The sequence below is a fragment of the Oncorhynchus keta genome, chromosome 6, assembly GCF_023373465.1.
Source record: "Oncorhynchus keta strain PuntledgeMale-10-30-2019 chromosome 6, Oket_V2, whole genome shotgun sequence".
NCBI lineage: Eukaryota > Metazoa > Chordata > Actinopteri > Salmoniformes > Salmonidae > Oncorhynchus > Oncorhynchus keta.
This window is the reverse complement of record NC_068426.1, coordinates 17,995,365-18,013,004: the sequence shown is the minus strand read 5'-3', so window position 1 is coordinate 18,013,004 and position 17,640 is coordinate 17,995,365. Positions and strand designations below refer to the sequence as shown.

Here is a 17,640-nt window from a genome sequence, read left to right as displayed (position 1 = left end):
CCATCAGTTATCTTTTGTATGTCCCTTTCTCTTACCACCTCCTACCAGAGTTATGCATTTACAGTACACATGAGCATGAGAGCAAAGACGAGGGTCTTAATCAATTGAAATGGGAGCAATAGGTTATTGCCAGCTTATGTAACTACTAGCTTCCTTTACATGTAGAAATGGAGATGTGCTCCATATGAAACGGCAACACATTCACTGCCACTGTGTAGCGCAAAAAAACTGCTCTTTGAAGCCCTAATCTGCACTGAATGGTTCCCAGAGGTGTGACTGGCTTTAGAGGGAGATATGGCGAACTGAAGCAGGGTGTGGGGAGATATGGAGAGGAGTTGTGTGAAATCGAGATGAGTGGGAGGCTGCTTAAAGAGAAGAGGACGATGTAGTGTGCAGGCTGGATGCAGATTGTTCCCTTTATTTCAGATCTCACTCAGATGAACACATCTGATTTATTATTATGCATGGATACTTTTCAGTCATTAGAATTGGAAGGCTTTGCTGCACTCTGCTTCGAAGTGGGATAGTGAATTAGGGACGTGCATTAAGGATCTAAGGATTTCACAGCTGTGATACTCACTGTCATTATATCCCCCTCTGCTTTGCTCCCCTCCACCATAGCACCCCACACCCACTCCTCCCGAAACTGCCTCTCTATGCAGTTTAGTGATGAGACATTTTGTAGGACCAAGGTAGAAGATAAACAAGGATTTTAATGCTGTATGCAGCAATCTGTTAATGACCACTTAAACATGCATGTACATGAGTCATTTGCATGAATAATACTCAACCCCCTCCAACGCTCATTCTCTCCCTCACGCTCTCCCTCTCTTCTGCCTCCCATATTTATCGTTCACACACAAATAGAATTGTTTTTTCCGGCTAAATTAATATTGCAGCACTATTTCCCACTTTGCATCTGCTGATTGCTTTTGCAGCTTTTTGCTTCTAGGAAAGGAAGTACTTCCCTCAAGGAACAACCACCAGAATTCTGGTCGTTTTAAAAAATGTAGACAACTGATAGTGGATGAAAGTGCCTTTTAGGAATTTTGATTAATGTTGGTCGTTTTATATGGATTGAGTGTCAGTCTTCTCCACTTTCTCTAGCAACACATTCACCCACACACTCCTTTCCGCTGATCATAGAGTGTGGTTGGGGTAGAGGTGTTTCAGCGTAACGGGGAGTAGATTGGTGATTATTATATTCAAATGGTTGGGTTAAAATGTTGGTCCAAGAGATTTTGTTAGATTAATTCACCCTGTTTTTCTACTCAAATATCTAGTTGTTGTAAGTCGCTCTGGATAAGAGCGTCTGCTAAATGACTTAAATGTAAAATGTAAATGTGAATGGGAAAACCTTGGCTCTACGTCTAAGGTGAAAAAGTCCAAGCACTCACTTAAAATCCTATTCTTTCTGGCTGTCTCACAGCTGGGGTAGGGTTTTAGATGCAGGGGCAGAGAACAGCCAACCGTGGTGAATGAGTTGGATGGTACGAGGTTAAATGAAATCAGGACTGGCTAAAGGAACTCTGAAACATTTTATTTTCTTATCCTACAAATTGGAGACGTTAGAATTATTTCTGAGACTGGGAACTCCTGAACTGGTCTAAACTGTTCAACTTTATCCACAGCCAAACAGATCTGCAGATCTGATATTAATGGGACTTGTCAGCAGAACATGACATATCTGTCCTCTATGATGTGAACAGTGGTTGATTGCAGAACTGCAGGTCAGTGGTTTGAGCACCGCTGGGCAGAGTTCACAATGTGTTTGTGTGAATTCACCAATCAGCACTTTTTAATTGGGTGAAATAGGGCACCCGTTTGCCTCTGGCAAGAAAAGGGGAAACTGCTGCATGCCATTCTCTCACTATCCACTCTCCAACTCCATCACACAACTCATGCTAATTGAGTTCAGAGGGCCTTTGTGGGTATGACTGTACACTACAGAGTAGTATTTAATATGACAAATGGCACCAATAGACATGTAGCCTATCTCTGTGTACTGGTTTATCTCAGCGCTCCTCCCCCAGTCACCTTCTCAACCCCTCTTTCTCCCCATATCTCTTCCTCTCTCAGCTCGAAGACAAACTCCTCTGTGTTTGCCGATAGGCTGCTTCCTGCCCTTCTCAAACAAAAACATGATCACTGACTGGCATCTGATTGTCAGTTTTCATATGATCCATTTTGATAACTGATCTACTCGGCGATTTGCAATTCAATGTAGAGTCGTGCTGCTGTTGAGTAGCGGTTGATTTATTTACTGTAATTCATGAATTGTTTCATGTATCTTGTTGAAACAGAAGCCTCAGGTTGTAGTCAGTCTCTTTCAGCATTAAAGCAGACTTTTTTGTACTGTCATTTTTTTATACTTGTCATCACTCCCATCTGCCCACACCGTACGTGGCTTATCTTCTTCACCATGTGCTCGGTTCCTTGTGCAATGCACTTTGTGCTTTTAAATGTATGTCCTTGTTTTTTAAGAAATTAAGAATCCAAATAAATGATATACACCCATTCCACTGTATATTCTTCAAGAATCATTCTGAAATTGATTAAATTTTTTCCCCCCTCATCAATCTACACACAATACCTCATAATGACAAAGGGGGAAAACCATTTTTTTGGGACATTTTTGCACATTTATTAGAATGAATCAACAGGTAGCTTTTTTACAGAAATATTCAGACCCTTTGCTATGAGACTCGAAATTGAGCTCAGGTGCATCCGGTTTCCATTCATCATCCTTGATGTTTCTACAACTTGATTGGAGTCCACCTCTGTTAATTCAATTGATTGGACATGATTTGGAAAGGCACACACCTGTCTATATAAGGTCCCACAGTTGACAGTGCATATCTGAGCAAAAACCAAGCCATGAGGTCAAGGGAATTGTCTGTCGAGCTCTGAGACAGGATTGTGTCGAGGGACAGATCTGGGGAAGGGTACAAAAAAATGTATGCAGCATTGAAGGTCCCCAAGAACACACTGGTCTCCATTCTTAAATGGAAGAAATGTAGAACAGCCAAGACTCTTCCTAGAGCAAGGGCCTTGGTCAGGGAGGTGACCAAGAACCCGGAGACAGAGCTCCAGTTCCTCTGTGGAGACAACCCTCTCTGCAGTACTCCACCCATCAGTCCTTTATGGTAGTGGCCAAACTGAATCCACTCCTGAGTAAGAGGTGCATGACAGCCCGCTTGGAGTTAGCCACAAGCCACCTAAAAACTCTGACCATGAGAAACTAGATTCTCTGGTCTGATGAAACCAAGATTGAACACTTTGACCTGAATGCCAAGCGTCACATCTGGAGGAAACCTGGCACCATCCCTATGAAGCGTGGTGGTGGCAGCATCATGCTGTGGGGCTGTTTTTCAGTGGCAGGGACCGGGAGACTAGTCAGGTTTGAGGAAAAGATGAATGGACCAAGGTACAAATAATTATATTTGTCACGTGTTTAGCAAATGTTATTGTGGGTGTAGAGAAATGCTTATGAGAGATCCTAGATGAGAACCTACTCAGGACCTCAGACTTGGACAAAGGTTCACCTTCCAACAGGACAATGACCCTAAGCACACAGCCAAGACAATGCAGGAGTGGCTTCGGGATAAGTCTCTGAATGTCCTTGAGTGCCCCAGCCAGAGGCTGGACTTGAACCCGATCGAACTTCTCTGGAGAGACCTGAAAATAGCTGTGCAGCGATGCTCCCCATCCAACCTGACAGATCTTGAGAGGATCTCTAGAGAAGAATGGGAAACACTCCCCAAATACAGGGGTGCCAAGCTTGTAGCACCATACCCAAGATGCTTCAACAAAGTAACAAAGTACTGAGTAAAGGGTCTGAATACCTATGTAAATATGATATTTAAGTTTATTTTTAATGAACTTGCACACATTTCTAAACCTGTTTTTGCATTGTCATTTTGGGGTATTGTTTTATAGATTGAGGAGGGAAAAATACTTTTTAATCGATTTTAGAGTAAGGCTATAACAAAATGTGGAGTAAGTCAGGGGGTCTGAATACGTTACAAATGCACTGTAACCTAAATTCAACTGTCGTACCCCTTCGAAACCCAAAATATAAGCATGTTTTACTCCAATATTTGTAAATAAATGTAAGCAAACCCTGTATAGCCTTAAAACATGGTTAAAACTATACATTTGATATCATGGATTGTTAGTCCTTGCATCCATACCTCTATGAATTTGAGTGGTTACATTTATCCAGACCCATTCCTTTAGCTTTTTGGCTGAAACGGGCAGGGAGAACGCTTTGTTTCAATTAAGGATTCTAGCTATAAAGCCAAATGGCTTATCTTTTACATCCACCATTTTGTCAGTTTCAGTCTGTTTCCATTATGTCCCTCTCTCCTCTTCCTCTCCACCCTACACAACACTTTCTTCTAGGTTTCCAGCTTTGGCAGCCACTCTGGTGTTAGAGTTAGAGTTGGAGGTGTTGAAGGCGTGCAGGTAGCCATGTGTGAGAGCAGGGGGCTGTTGGTCGCTGCCCATGCTGCTCGCTGAACTGGCCGTTGAGGCGCACTGGACCAGCATGCCGTGCACCGACTGGCTCCTCCTGGTCCATATCACACTCAGTCGCTTGGCATAGCTGTAGCAGGTTGTTGTGGTGATCTCGCCCACATCAAAGGAGCAGCTGCGTGTCCTCCCGAGTGGCGGACGATCGCCCCTCCTCCAGTCATCCAACCGCCCCTCCTCCCCCGGGGCCTCAGAGTCCAGGCTGCATCTGGAGCCCACCATTTTGTCCAAGTCTCTCTCTCTCTCCTCAGAGCGGCGCAGCTTGAGCTTGCCTGAGTGTCTCAGGGCCTTGTGAGCTCTGGGATGGGGTAAGGTCTGAGAGGTGTTGGCAGGGGAGTAGTACAGTGTCACTCTCTCACTCTCAGGGGTGAAAGGGGGGAATCTTTTCCCCCTCACGCCCACCTCCAGGCCCTGCTCCTCAGCCTTTCTCTCTCCACTGAGCTGATCAGAGTCAAGCGTTGTCCTGGGCTTGTTCTTGGCTTGGGGTTTGGTTTTCGATGGCAGGGGCTTAGCCTTTTGGCCAAGAATGCCTTTGGGCAGAGCCACCATCATCACTCTCCCATTCCCATTGGTCTGAGCGTAAACGTCCACTTCTCCCTTGGAGGGCAGGAAGTTGTCATGGTGATGTGCAGGGTAGTGACCCTCGTCTCTGCAGTCTCCACAGACGCGGTGCCTCACCATCATCGCCACGGTGAACACCAGCAGCATCACCACGATGACCCCGCCCACCATGATTGTCAGTGTGCCGCCCAGGAAGTGTGCCTGCAGGGAACGGCACTCTGGGAAGTCCTCCTTGGTGCTGAACTGGGTGCAACCCAGGACCTTGGTGGTGGCCAGGGTGGACAGCCCGTCGTCAAAGATGGCCAGGACACAAAGGCTGTAGTCAGCTCCAGACACAAGGTTCTTTAGCAGGAACGCGTTGCTTGTAGGAGGCAGAATCCTAACAGACAGGGAAGGGGAGGGGGGGTTGAGGAGTAATAAAAGAAAAAAGGATATTGAGTCATTTGCTGAGGAGAGAAAGAGGATCTCTGAGAGCAGCTAGGAGAGGGAGACTAATCAAATGAAATGCAATAAGCTACAGTACAACTCAGTGCTAATGATGATGATGAGCAGCCAGCTAGAGGGAGGAGGAGTCAGATCTGCTCATTTGTTGTGGAAATGGGCTTAATCAATAATACTCTGCTGTAGAGGGAGAAGGGCAATAGAAAGGGTGAGATTGATATTCAGGGAAATGGGAGGCAGACTGAAGATGGCGCCGGAGAACAAGGCTAACTTTTACGTATTCCTAACCAATTGTTTTTTTGTTGTCGTCAACGACAAGACAGCCGATAAGGAGGAGGTCCGAGACCTGGCCGTGTGGTGCCAGGTCAACAATCTCTCCCTCAACGTGATCGAGACAAAGGAGATGATTGTGGACTACAGGAAAAGGAGGGCTGCAGTGGAGCAGGTTGAGAGTTTCAAGGTCCTTGGTGTCCACATCACCAACAAACTAACATGGTCCAAGCAGCACCAAGACAGTTGTGAAGAGGGCATGGCAAAACCTATTCCCCCCTCAGGAGACTGAAAAGATTTGGCATGGGTCCTCAGATCCTCAAGGTTATACAGTTGCACCATCGATAGCTTTCTGACTGGTTGCATCACAGCCTGGAATGACAACTGCTCAGCCCGACCGCAAGGCACTACAGAGGGTAGTGCGAACGGCCCAGTACATCACTGGGGCCAATCTTCCTGCCATCCAGGACCTCTACACCAGGCCAGACACCATGGCAAGCGGTACCAGAGTGCCATGTCTAGGTCCAAGAGGCTTCTAAACAGCTTCTACCCCCACTGTAATAACTCTACCTACATGTACATATTACTTTGACTATCAGTGCCCCCACACATTGACTCTGTACCTGTATCCCCCTGTGTATAGTCTCGCTATTGTTATTTTACTGCTTCTCTTTAATTACTTGTTACTTTTATTTCTTATTCTTACTCATATTTTTTTTAAACTGCGTTGTTGGTCAGTGGCTCATAAGTAAGCATTTCACTAAGAATACCTCTTGTATTCGGCGCGTGTGACTAATACAATTTTATTTTAAACCAGTCTGTTTACGTATTTTTTTCCCCCTCTCCTCAGAAACGTGTCTTGCCAAGCGATGAGCTATTGAAGACAACTCTGAGGCAATGACACATACTCGCACCCCAATCACCACCCCCGCCCAAACGCTGTATGCAAGGAAAGAGGACAAGACGGAAAACACTTCCGTTTTTTAATGTCTTTCACCCCTCCGTCTTCCAACTGACTGCTCGTGTCAAATCTCTTGTTAAATGCTGCAGTTTATTGTATGGATTCAGACGGCTGTGTAGAACAGTATTGAAAATGTATTGGACGGTGTAAATGAGGCTGATGAATGCGTTTACCGTTGAGAGGTAATTGCGAGCTCTGAAAGGCAGACCTTGAGCAATTTCTAATTTCATCTGGCGGGCAGTTAACCTTTCTGGCGCCCTTGCTCTCCCTCATTCCTCCACACTATCCTCAAATGATATCTTTGTGTTCATTCCTTTGTTGTTATTACATGTAGTTGTTTACAGGCAGAGGCTAATGAAAATCGGAAAGATGGGCTTTACGCGGAACATTAACTCAGAATATGCAAGCTATTATCTCCGTAGGCTTATGTAAGGTGAATAACTGCATTGTAAGCTCTACTGAACCTGTCAAAGGGATATGCTGTTTAAAGAAATTAGCCATGGACTCCCAGAGACGGTAGAAATTAATGTTTGCCTTCATCCATCTTATTTAGCTATGAAGACTACATATACCTTGGCATATATTAGTCATCCAAATGTGTGTATTTGCATACTTATTCTTTGATCTTGGAAGGCTTAGCAAGCAGTTCACCTGGCCTTATTGGGACACCAGGGAATTATGGGGTGTTATGAGGCATCAAATGTTTAGAGTATGAGACTAACCATCACTTCCTGACTTAGTGGGGGATGAAAGCTGGAAATGTTGAATTGGGAGGCGTTCTTCCTGTTTTTCATTCTGACGGCTGCTTGCACACATTAGTGTGTCCTGACAAGTCCTTGAGAATCGTTCAGTATATGATATAAAACACTGCATGTCTATTTAGGTGCCTATCCCTACCTCCACAAACTGAAGTGGGTTCAGTGTTCCCTAGACCCAAACCCACCATCTCCCTATTTATCTCCATTTCAGACTGACAGATGGGATGTGACACTGTCCTCAGATCTGCGGCTTGCACTTCTTTTTTTTACAAGGACTTCATCCTCCTTTTCCCACAGTCTTCTCTCCCTCTCCTTCCATTGCCCTATCGCCCTTCCATATCTTTCCTTTCCCTCTCCTTTCCTTTCCCTCTATCACTCATTTATACTTTACAGTCACCTACGCCTGCTCTCCTTTAATTCATGTGTCAGTGTTGATGTTCATCACTCCTGGTCCCTGTCATTCAAGGACACTCTGTGATAACTCAGATCAATTGTAAAACCACTGGGGTGTTTTATACATGACAGTATTACAATGGAAGACCACACAGAGGTGTTTGTTTTGCATCTAGCCTTTTGATTGATCTATTCATGCTTGTCCAGCTGGAACTGTCTCTCAGGTTCTGTAGGATGGCTGTGTCGCTGAGGGGAGCTTACCTGTATACCAGGGCGTCGTCTGCAGTGCAGTTGTACTGGATCTGGTACATCCACACCAGGTATGGCCCAGTGGCCCGGCCCAGGACCCAGCGCACCTGGGCAGAGGTGGCAGTCGCTCCCAGGACCCCCACCAAATGCTCACTGGCATCTCCACTCTCTCCCTCTGTGGCGTTCTTGACAGTCACCACCCCTCCACCACCCTTCCGGCCTGCCCCTCTTCTCCCACTGGAGATATCTGATGACCCAGGGTCCCCTCGAGGGCTGGTTAGGGGGACAGTGTTGTTGCCGCGGTGAGGGAGGGGGATGATCTTCAGGTCTATCAGGGCCGTAGCCTCCCCGGCAGCATTGATGGCAATGCAGGTGTATGCCCCATCGTCACGGGCACGGGTCACCAGCACGTCCAGGGTGCCGTTGTAGTAGGAGTGCACACGGCTGGAGTTGGCTACTATGCGGTCGTCAGGAGAGATCCAGTGGATGATTGGCTCTGGGTCTCCAATGGCACGGCACCTCAGCGTGGCCCTCTGGCCCTCCAGCACCCACAGCTTGTTGGAGTGGCGCGTGATGAGCGGAGGCTCACAGGTGAACTCCTCTTCTGGAATGGACCAGAAGTAGCGCCCAGCCAGGTGGACGGGAGTGGCGCACGTCTCCATGTCGTCCCCGCGGATCAGCCGCCTCAGCCACAGCAGCTCACAGTTACAGTGCAGGGGGTTCCCACCGAAGCTCAGGCTAATGACAGTGTTGTAGGGGGTAGGGCTGACCATGCCTGTCTGGGAGCGGGAGAACAGGGGGTCAGGGGGCAGAGTCTGCAGCCGGTTGGACGTCATGTCGAGACGAGCCAGCTTGTACAGTTCTCCGAAGGAGCCCTCGGCGATGTGGTCCAGGAGGTTGTGGTCCAGGTTGAGGGTGTGCAGGCTGGCCATGTTCTGGATGGCCTCCCAGGGGACCTTCCTCAGGTTGTTGTAGGACAGGTCCAGATCCTCCAGCGTCTGCAGGAAGTCATCAAATGCCTCGGTGGAGACGTTGGTCAGCTGGTTGTTGTTGATGATGAGGTGCTGCAAGTTAGTTAGGCCTGACAGGTCTTTTGGCCCCACCACGGTCAGCCGGTTGGTGTCCAGGTGAAGTGAACGCAAGCTCTGAAGGTCAGCGAAGGCCAGAGGTTTCAGGGCATGGATGGTGTTCCTGGACAGAGTTAGCTCTACCAGGCCTGACATGTTGGCGAAGTCCACTCTGCCCACCTCCAGGATGAAGTTGTCAGCCAGACGGAGCTCCACTGTGCGCCGGTCAATGTCAGGAGGGACGAACAGCAGGCCCTTGTTGACACAGAGCGTGCTCAGAGACTCTGAGAGGTTTCGGCACACACAGTGGAAGGGACAGATGGAGACCATGCCCCAGGTCTCTCCAGCGGACACGCCCGGGCCCAGCAGAGCAGAGAACACACAGGAGCAGGTCACCACGGCCAGCAAGACTACAGTCTGTGGGGTCATAGAGCAGGCAGGGGGTCTCAGGGAAGGGCTGGTGACTTTTGGCTTGAGTTCAATAGGAGATAACCGGTTTATTTCCGGGTGGACCCCTTTTAGAGAGTGTTGCTTTGGAGAGGGCCTCCGAGAGGATTTTGAGTGGGGTGGAGCTGAGTATGGGTGTGATATTTGTGATTTGGATTTAGGCATTGTTGAGCTGGTTATCCATTGACCTACAGAAGAACAAGTGGGAAATCATTATCTCTCATTTCCATTGGTTTTCCCATTCAGTGGCTTTTACATCCAACAGTGCAGTGGAGGTATTGGATTGTACAATTTGGAATTTTACAAATTAAAAAAAATTCCACAAACATTCAATACTGATTTTGTAAACTGATGTGGTTATGTTTGTGTAGGCCTATGTGTATATTTTCAGTGAGGTTAGATTTGATATAAACCTCAACCTGGGTGGTTTTCCTCAGACCGGTCACTGCTTCTGGGGTGGTGGCAATGACTACAGAGTTCAACTGTTACTGGTTCTGGGGTGGTGGCCATGACTACAGGGTTCCACTGTTACTGGTTCTGGGGTGGTGGCCATGACTACTGGGTCCCACTGGTACTGGTTCTGGGGTGGTGGCCATGACTACTGGGTTCCACTGTTACTGGGGCCTTGTTCTCACCCTCCACTGCCCACTGTTCTGTCAGTGCTATTGCCCCATTCACCTGATGCATTACAGTGTGTGTGTGTTGAGCATGAACATTGACCCACGTGCCATCTAATGAGAAGGAATGACATTGGGTTAAAAGCCAGACTACAAAAGGCAGGTCCTTAATGAAGCAGAATAGTGGTTTGTAGGGTGACTGAGTCTCCAGGTCATGAATGGAAGCCTCGTCGCTTGAATTATCTGTAACATTACAGGCCTGATTAATGTGACTGTGTTGTGCTTTTCCATGGCTGCTGTGTTTGAGCATTATGTAAGGCCAGCTTCTTCTCCTGTCACGCTCACAAAGCACCGTTTTGAGTGTGTGTGAAGGAGAATGAGAGGGGGAGATGAAGAACCCACTAGGGGAATGATGGATACAACCTATAAATAACTGTGTAATAGTGTAAACTGTGTGTCTCTGTGCATGCACTGTGCAATGATACACACAGACACAATAAATGTTGTGGTGTGTCAGGTGGGTTTAGTGTGTGCTTTATACTATAAGACACTTCACTGCATCATGGGAAATCTGTGTATGAGGTTAACCTTTTGGACCTGTATGTCTGAGTTGGAAGGGAAGATGGGGGCATGGTAACAGGGTTAGATTCTAAGCTTGACATTCTATCCCATATCTTTTCTGTATGAGTTGGCTGAGGGTTTGAATGGATTGCACATCCCCCTTAGTTCCTAATCACAGTGACTGAGGACTGCACAGTAATGGTTCCTACCTTAGTGGGTGAATATCCTGTTCTCCCACAGAACATACATATACATATACACACAATACCACATAATGTCAAAGTCAAATTAAGTTTTTAGAAATGTTTACAAATGAATAGAAAAATGAAAAGCTGAAAGTCAGTAAGTATTCAACCCATTTGTTATGGCAAGCCTAACGTTCATGAGTAAACATTTGCTTAATAAACAAGTCACATGGGTTGCATTGACTATCTGTGGGCAATAATGGTGTTTAACATGCTTTTTCCCTCTGTACCCCACACATACAATTATCTGTAAGGTCCCTCAGTCGAGCAGTGAATTTCAAACACAGGTTCAACCACAAAGGCCAAGTAGGTTTTCCAGTGCCTTGCATAGAAGGGTACCTATTGGTAGATGAGTAAAAAAAAGAAGCAGATATTGAATACCCCATTGAGCCTTGTTAACTTATTAATTACACTTTGGATGGTGTATTAATAAACCCAGTCACTACAAAGATGCAAGTGCCTTTCTAGCGCAGTTACCAAAGAGGAAGGAAACCGCTCAGGGATTTCACTGAGGCCTGTTTTCCCCCCACCTTTATTTAACCAGGTAAGCAAGTTGAGAACGAGTTATCATTGACCTGGCCAAGATAAAGCAAAGCAGTGCGACACAACACAGTTACACATGGAATAAACAAGTGTACAGTCAATAACACAATGGAAGAAAAAAAATAACACAATAGAAAAAAGTAGTCTATACAGTGTATGTAAATGTTGTGAGGTAAGACAATAAATAGGCCATAGTAGTGAAGTCATTACAATTTAGCAAATGAACGCTGGAGTGATAGATGAGCAGTTGTGCAAGTAGTGATTCTGGTGTGCAAAAAAGCATAAAAGTACATTTAAAACAATATGGGGATGAGGTAGGTAGATTGGGTGGGCTATTTACAGATGGACTATGTACAGCTGCAGCGATCGGTTAGCTGATGTTTAAAGTTAGTGAGAGATGTAAGTCTCCAGCTTCAGAGATTATTATTATTTATTTTTTGCAATTCGTTCCAGCCACTGGCAGCAGAGAACTGGAAGGACAGGCCGCCAAAGGAGGTGTTGGCTTTGGGGATGGCCAGTGTTGTGTATATATACCTGCTACGGGTGGGTGTTATCGTTACCAGCGAGCTGAGATAAGGTGGAGCTTTACCTAGCATAGACTTATAGATGACTTGGAGCCAGTGGGTCTGCCGAAGAATATGTAGCGAGGGCCAGCCGACTAGAGCATACAGGTCGCAGTGGTGGGTGGTATAAGGTGATTTGTTAACAAAACGGATGGCACTGTGATAGACTGCATCCAGTTTGCTGAGTAGAGTATTGGAAGCTATTTTGTAGATGACATCGTCGAGGATCGGTAGAATAGTCAGTTTTACTAGGGTAATTTTGGTGGCGTGAGTGAAGGAGGCTTTGTTGTGAAATAAAAAGCCGATTCTAGATCATTTTGGTTTGGAAACGGTCAGAACCTTCCAGAGTAGTGATGCTAGTCGTGCGGGCGGGTGCGGGCAGCAAACGGTTGAAAAGCATGTATTTTACTGGCGTTTTAGAGCAGTTGGAGGCCACGGAAGGAGTGTTGTATGGCATTGAAGCTCATTTGGAGTTTAGTTAACACAGTGTCCAAAGAAAGGCCAGATGTATACAGAATGGTGTCATCTGCGTAGAGGTGGATCAGGGAATCACACGCAGAAAGAGCGACATCGTTGATATATACAGAGAAATGAGTCGGCCCGAGGATTGAACCCTGTGGTATCCCCATTGAGACTGCCAGAGGTCCGGACAACAGGCCCTCCGATTTGACACACTGAACTCTGTCTGCGAAGTAGTTGGTGAACCAGGCGAGGCAGTCATTTGTGAAACCAAGGCTATTGAATCTGCCGATAAGAATATGGTAATTGACCGAGTCGAAAGCCTTGGCCAGGTCGATGAAGACTGCTGCACAGTACTGTCTTTTATCGATGGTGATTATGTTATCGTTTAGTACCTTGAGCGTAGCTGAGGTGCAGCCGTGACCAGCTCGGAAACCGGATTGCACAGCGGAGAAGGTACGGTGGGATTCTAAATGGTCAGTGATCTATTTATTAACTTGGCTTTCAAAGATTTTAGAAAGGCAGGGCAGGATGGATATAGGTCTGTAACAGTTTGGGTCTAGAGTGTCACCCCCTTTGAAGAGGGGGATGACCGCGGCAGCTTTCCAATCTTTAGGGATCTCGGACGATACGAAAGGGATGTTGAACAGACTGTTAATAGGGGTTGCAGCAATGGCAGCGGATCATTTTAGAGGGGGTCCAGATTGTCTAGCCCAGCTGATTTGTACGGGTCCAGGTTTTGCAGCTCTTTCAGAACATCTGCTATCTGGATTTGGATGAAGGAGAAGCTGGGGTGGCTCGGAGAAGTAGCTCCAGGGGGTGACTAAAAACAGAGTTAAATGTCTGTGATAGGGAGAACTATGGTATTGTCGTTAGTCCACAATACTTTCCTAAATAACAGGGTGAAAGGAAGCCTGTATAGAATAAAACATTCCAAAACATGCTTCCTGTTTGCAATAAGGCAAAAGTAAAATGCAAAAAATACAGCAACGACACATGTACTTTATGTCCTGAATACAAAGCATTATGGTTAGGGCAAATACAATACATCACTGAGTACCACTCTTCATATTTTCAAGCATGGTGGAGGCTGCATCATGTTATAGGTATGCTTGTTATCGGCAAGGACTAGCAAATTTTTTTATGATTAAAAGAAAAATGGAGTAGAGCTAAGCACAGGCAAAATCCTAGGCGAAACCCTGGTTCAGTATGCTTTCCAACATATACTGGGAGACAAATTCGCCTTTCAGCAGGATAATTAACCTAAAACACAAGGCGAAATATACTCTGGAGTTGCTTACCAAGATTACATTGAATGTTCCGAAGTGGCCTAGTTAGTTTTGACTTAAATCGTCTTCAATCTATGGCAAGACTTAAATGGCTGTCTAGCAATGATCAACAACCAACTTGACAGAGCTTGAAGAATTCTAAAAAGAATGTGAAAATATTGTACAATCCAGGTGTGCGAAGTTCTTAGACTTAGTCAGAAAGACTCAATGTTATAATCGCTGCCGAAGGTGATTCTCACATGTATTGAGTCAGGGGTGTGAAATACTTGTGTCAATAGAGATTTTTATTTAATTTTCAATAAATGTTTTCGCTTTGTCATTTATGGGGTATTGTGTGTTGATGGGTGATGAGGGAAAATGTATATTTTAATCCATTTTGAATTTAGTCAACTCATGGTGAAAGAATACTTTCTGAAGGCATTGTACATGGCAGTATTTATTTAAAAACACTATCTATCTGGCACGAACACTAACTGCTAGTATTTAAATTCTTATCCCTAGTTATCCTCTTGGCTTGGATATGTTTACCTCTTCTCAGTGTTTTCAGATCGTTGGCTCAAAGCACAGAGGGAAGACCTAGTAAACCTTTTCCATGTTGCATTACCTTACCTCTCTGTCCACCTATCCATATTTACTTTGACTTAAGCTCATCCCCCAAATCAACAAGCGTATGAGCAATTTGTTGCTTGTCATTTATATTTTACTCAGTCATTCCTGTTGTTAATATCCTTGTTTTCTGGGATTCAATTGTTGCTAGGTCAGTCCATTGTATACATCCTCCAGAATATGAAGAGAGCCAGGATTAGCAGAGTGACATGGGCACAGATAATCACATTTCCTCCACAATGTGCAATACAGTCAGGACAGACTGCGAGTTAGATGCTCTATTAAAAGAAACACAGGGTTCTATTCTAATGTGAAGAAAACAAATGAACATTAACTTACAGAAGTTTGCTGCTTATGCTGTTCAGGATGCCAAGTCCATTGATTCCTTCTGGTAACTGGAGCATGAATCGAAATAATCAGATGTAGTTTTTCAAGCATGAGCCCAGAGGCTTTCAGAGATGACAAGCTTATGTTTCCTAGATAACAAAATATTTGAAATGTGTGAAACATTTCAGTGTGCTTCGTAGCGTTTATCCTCCATCTATTCACTAATTGCAGCCATCAGTCTTCTCCCAGGACAGTATCCAGTCTCTTCTCTTTACTCTGCAGTCGTTGGTATTCAGACCCCTCTTTCCTCTCGCTGCGCATCTGTCTTTCGCAGAATCAGTGCGGCTCTAGAACATCCCCAAGTCTGTTTTTATCTCTGTTGGAGAGCAGCTTTAACCACCTGACCTCCAACCCCCTTTCTCCTCCTAGTTTCCCACTGTGTGGGAATGGTAACAATTCCTTTTCACTCCCTTGTTCCTTCCGTCATGCTGCCTGTTTAGTTTTAGTCGTCCAGACAAGCCCAGTGAAAGGAACAGGGCTGTTAAAGTAGGTTATTAACTGTAGACGCCAACAACCTATTACGGTCGCATGTTTCACCTCTGTGTTTGCCGTGCTTATTCACAACTCAATCGCTTGTTTTGACGTTCATTTCCTCCACCATCCGGTGCTGTACCAGTCGGATTTGTGCCTCCTGCTGCAGCAAGCGTGTGTGTGAGCGAGGGAGAGACTGCAAAGTGTGTCTGCTACTGAGATGGGAGAGGGAAAGGGAAAGGGAGGGAGGAGGGAGAGCCTGGAGCAGTCCTGGCTTTCGATAGAAGGGGGGAAAGATGGAATTGGAGTGGCTAGGAGAAAATGCAAAATATGTGCGTAGGATAAATTAGTCAAAATGAAGAGGCTGTAGGAGGTTTTGGAGGAGGGAGAGCTAGCAGCCTCACCCCAGTCTTTATCATTTTTTTTGCCTAACAGTTGTGCCAAAGTAAGGGATGGCTTCATTACTGCTGTGATTTAAAGAAGTTATCATTGTATTTACAAAATCCCTTAGCAGACTGTACATTCAGCTGGTTATAAGTTGCTGTTTTCCTGTCTGCAATCGCCTATAGACCACTGCTACAGTGAGAAACATTATGGAGACACTGTAGCCTAATAAGGTAGCTTTATGCTGAGGTGTTTGAAATGGGATATTGGTTGGTTACTATCAAGAGGCCTGTTAAATCAGCAATTTTGGGTTTAAAAGTCCTTTCATCAATTATTCAACGTTTGATTACTACAAGTTGATCGCAATGGTCCCCAATGTACCCTGAATGTTAAGTGTGGTAGTGGGGATGGGGAGTTTCTGAATTGTTCAGCAGATTTTGGAGTGAATAAAGTCTGATTGGAGTGCTTGCTTGTCTTCCCTGCTGTGGTCTGGGGGTGTAGGGAGAGAGGGAGAGGGAGAGAGAGAGGATCAATACGGATGATGAGAAACTCGGATGACTTACACTAGGTTTCTCAACCCAAACAGAAGTGATGAAGGTTAATACAGGTCAACACCAGCACCATGGCTGAATCTGACAGCGTGGCTTTTTGCCCTGGAGTTTGAGAGAACGAGACACAGAGAGGGGAGGCTTAGCCCCTCTTCATCCTCCTGGTTCCTTTCTTCCCTCTTGTTTCTATTCCAATCTGGGCTAGCTGTGTTTTTAAAATATTTTTTTATATATTTTTTTTATTTTGGTGAGGACTGAGTGACTCACCCTCAGCCAGACACAAACTGGGGCTTTTTAAAGAGGCCTGAGTACAGCCATGCTGGAGTGTTACACGCACCCTACAGGAACACTGTTGTACGTGTCCAAACAATAAGTGCTAGGTAACGCTGTACTCCTGACACATACATACATAATGATTATTCAGCCTACTGATTTTCTAAGGTGTTTCTTATCTTTCACCACATGGGAACCCTCATTTTGACTATTGTGTATAATTTAGGTGGAAAATGGGTCAATCTATCTGCAGGAAATTTGAGAAATGATGTACCTGGGGAAGCTGCAGGGGGACATTTTAATTTGATTCAATCCATAGCTATTCAGAGTCTGGACAATGGAGGATGTGCGGCCAATTGCAGAGAGGATCTCTTCAGGACCAAGGACAGCAGCACTCTGAGCCTTACACCACAGTACTGTCGGAGAGCAGAATAAACTCGCTGGAGCTGGCCATCTTGACCGTACTGTCAGAACTCTTGCCAGTTGACAAATTGGTCAATATTTTGAAGCAAATAACCCTGGCTTTTTGTGCCTTTCTCTTAATCATGAATGGCTCATTTGGAAGTGGTGTCATGGATGCATAATTTATCAGACGGTCCAAAGAGGCCTTGAAGCATTTCCCAGATGCATTGTGCTCAAAGGGTTGTTTTTTTTTTCACCCCCTCTTTCCTGCCCACTTGATGCAGTCATTATTAAAATGTGGTGTTAAAAACAAGGTTAGTTAGCTGTGATTGATGGTTTCCCAGAAAGTTTGTAACAGCACGACTCATAAAAGGGTAATTAGAGAGCAAGGAGTGCCAGGGCACAAGCTATAGCCTCTATTCTTACATAACTAGAGAATAAGAATGATCTGATTTGTACGTTTTTATATCGACATTCCATACAAAATTATTGAATTGTACTGTCATCATACTGACAATGATGCAACTATGGACTAATTTGTCTCTTCTCAGAAAGAAGCTAATCTTATTTAGTTTCTGAATTAATATTGCCAATGCAGACTTGCACATATGT

At 45.3% G+C, this 17,640-nt stretch overlaps 2 protein-coding genes across 2 annotated transcripts in view; one reads left to right on the top strand and one right to left on the bottom strand.

Annotated features, from left to right (window-relative positions):
• LOC118385128 (pyruvate carboxylase, mitochondrial-like) overlaps positions 1-17,640 on the top strand; it is a 97,660-nt gene that overhangs the window by 59,199 nt on the left and 20,821 nt on the right. The gene's annotated exons all lie outside the window — the stretch shown is intronic.
• Positions 399-15,651, bottom strand: LOC118385129 (leucine-rich repeat and fibronectin type-III domain-containing protein 4-like). Its single transcript, XM_035772013.2, has 3 exons — positions 14,903-15,651; positions 8,179-9,868; positions 399-5,473 (listed from the first exon to the last, which is right to left on the bottom strand). The coding sequence occupies exons 2-3, from the start codon at positions 9,843-9,845 to the stop codon at positions 4,384-4,386; spliced, it is 2,757 nt and encodes a 918-aa protein (XP_035627906.1). The 5' UTR covers positions 9,846-9,868; positions 14,903-15,651; the 3' UTR covers positions 399-4,383.

Excerpts from the sequence above, each read along its gene's own strand:
- LOC118385129 (XM_035772013.2), bottom strand. The coding sequence starts at position 9,845 with ATGCCTAAATCCAAATCACAAATATCACACCCATACTCAGCTCCACCC. Across the intron at positions 5,474-8,178 it reads GACGACGCCCTGGTATACAG|GATTCTGCCTCCTACAAGCA; the intron begins GTAAGCTCCCCT and ends CCTGTCTGTTAG.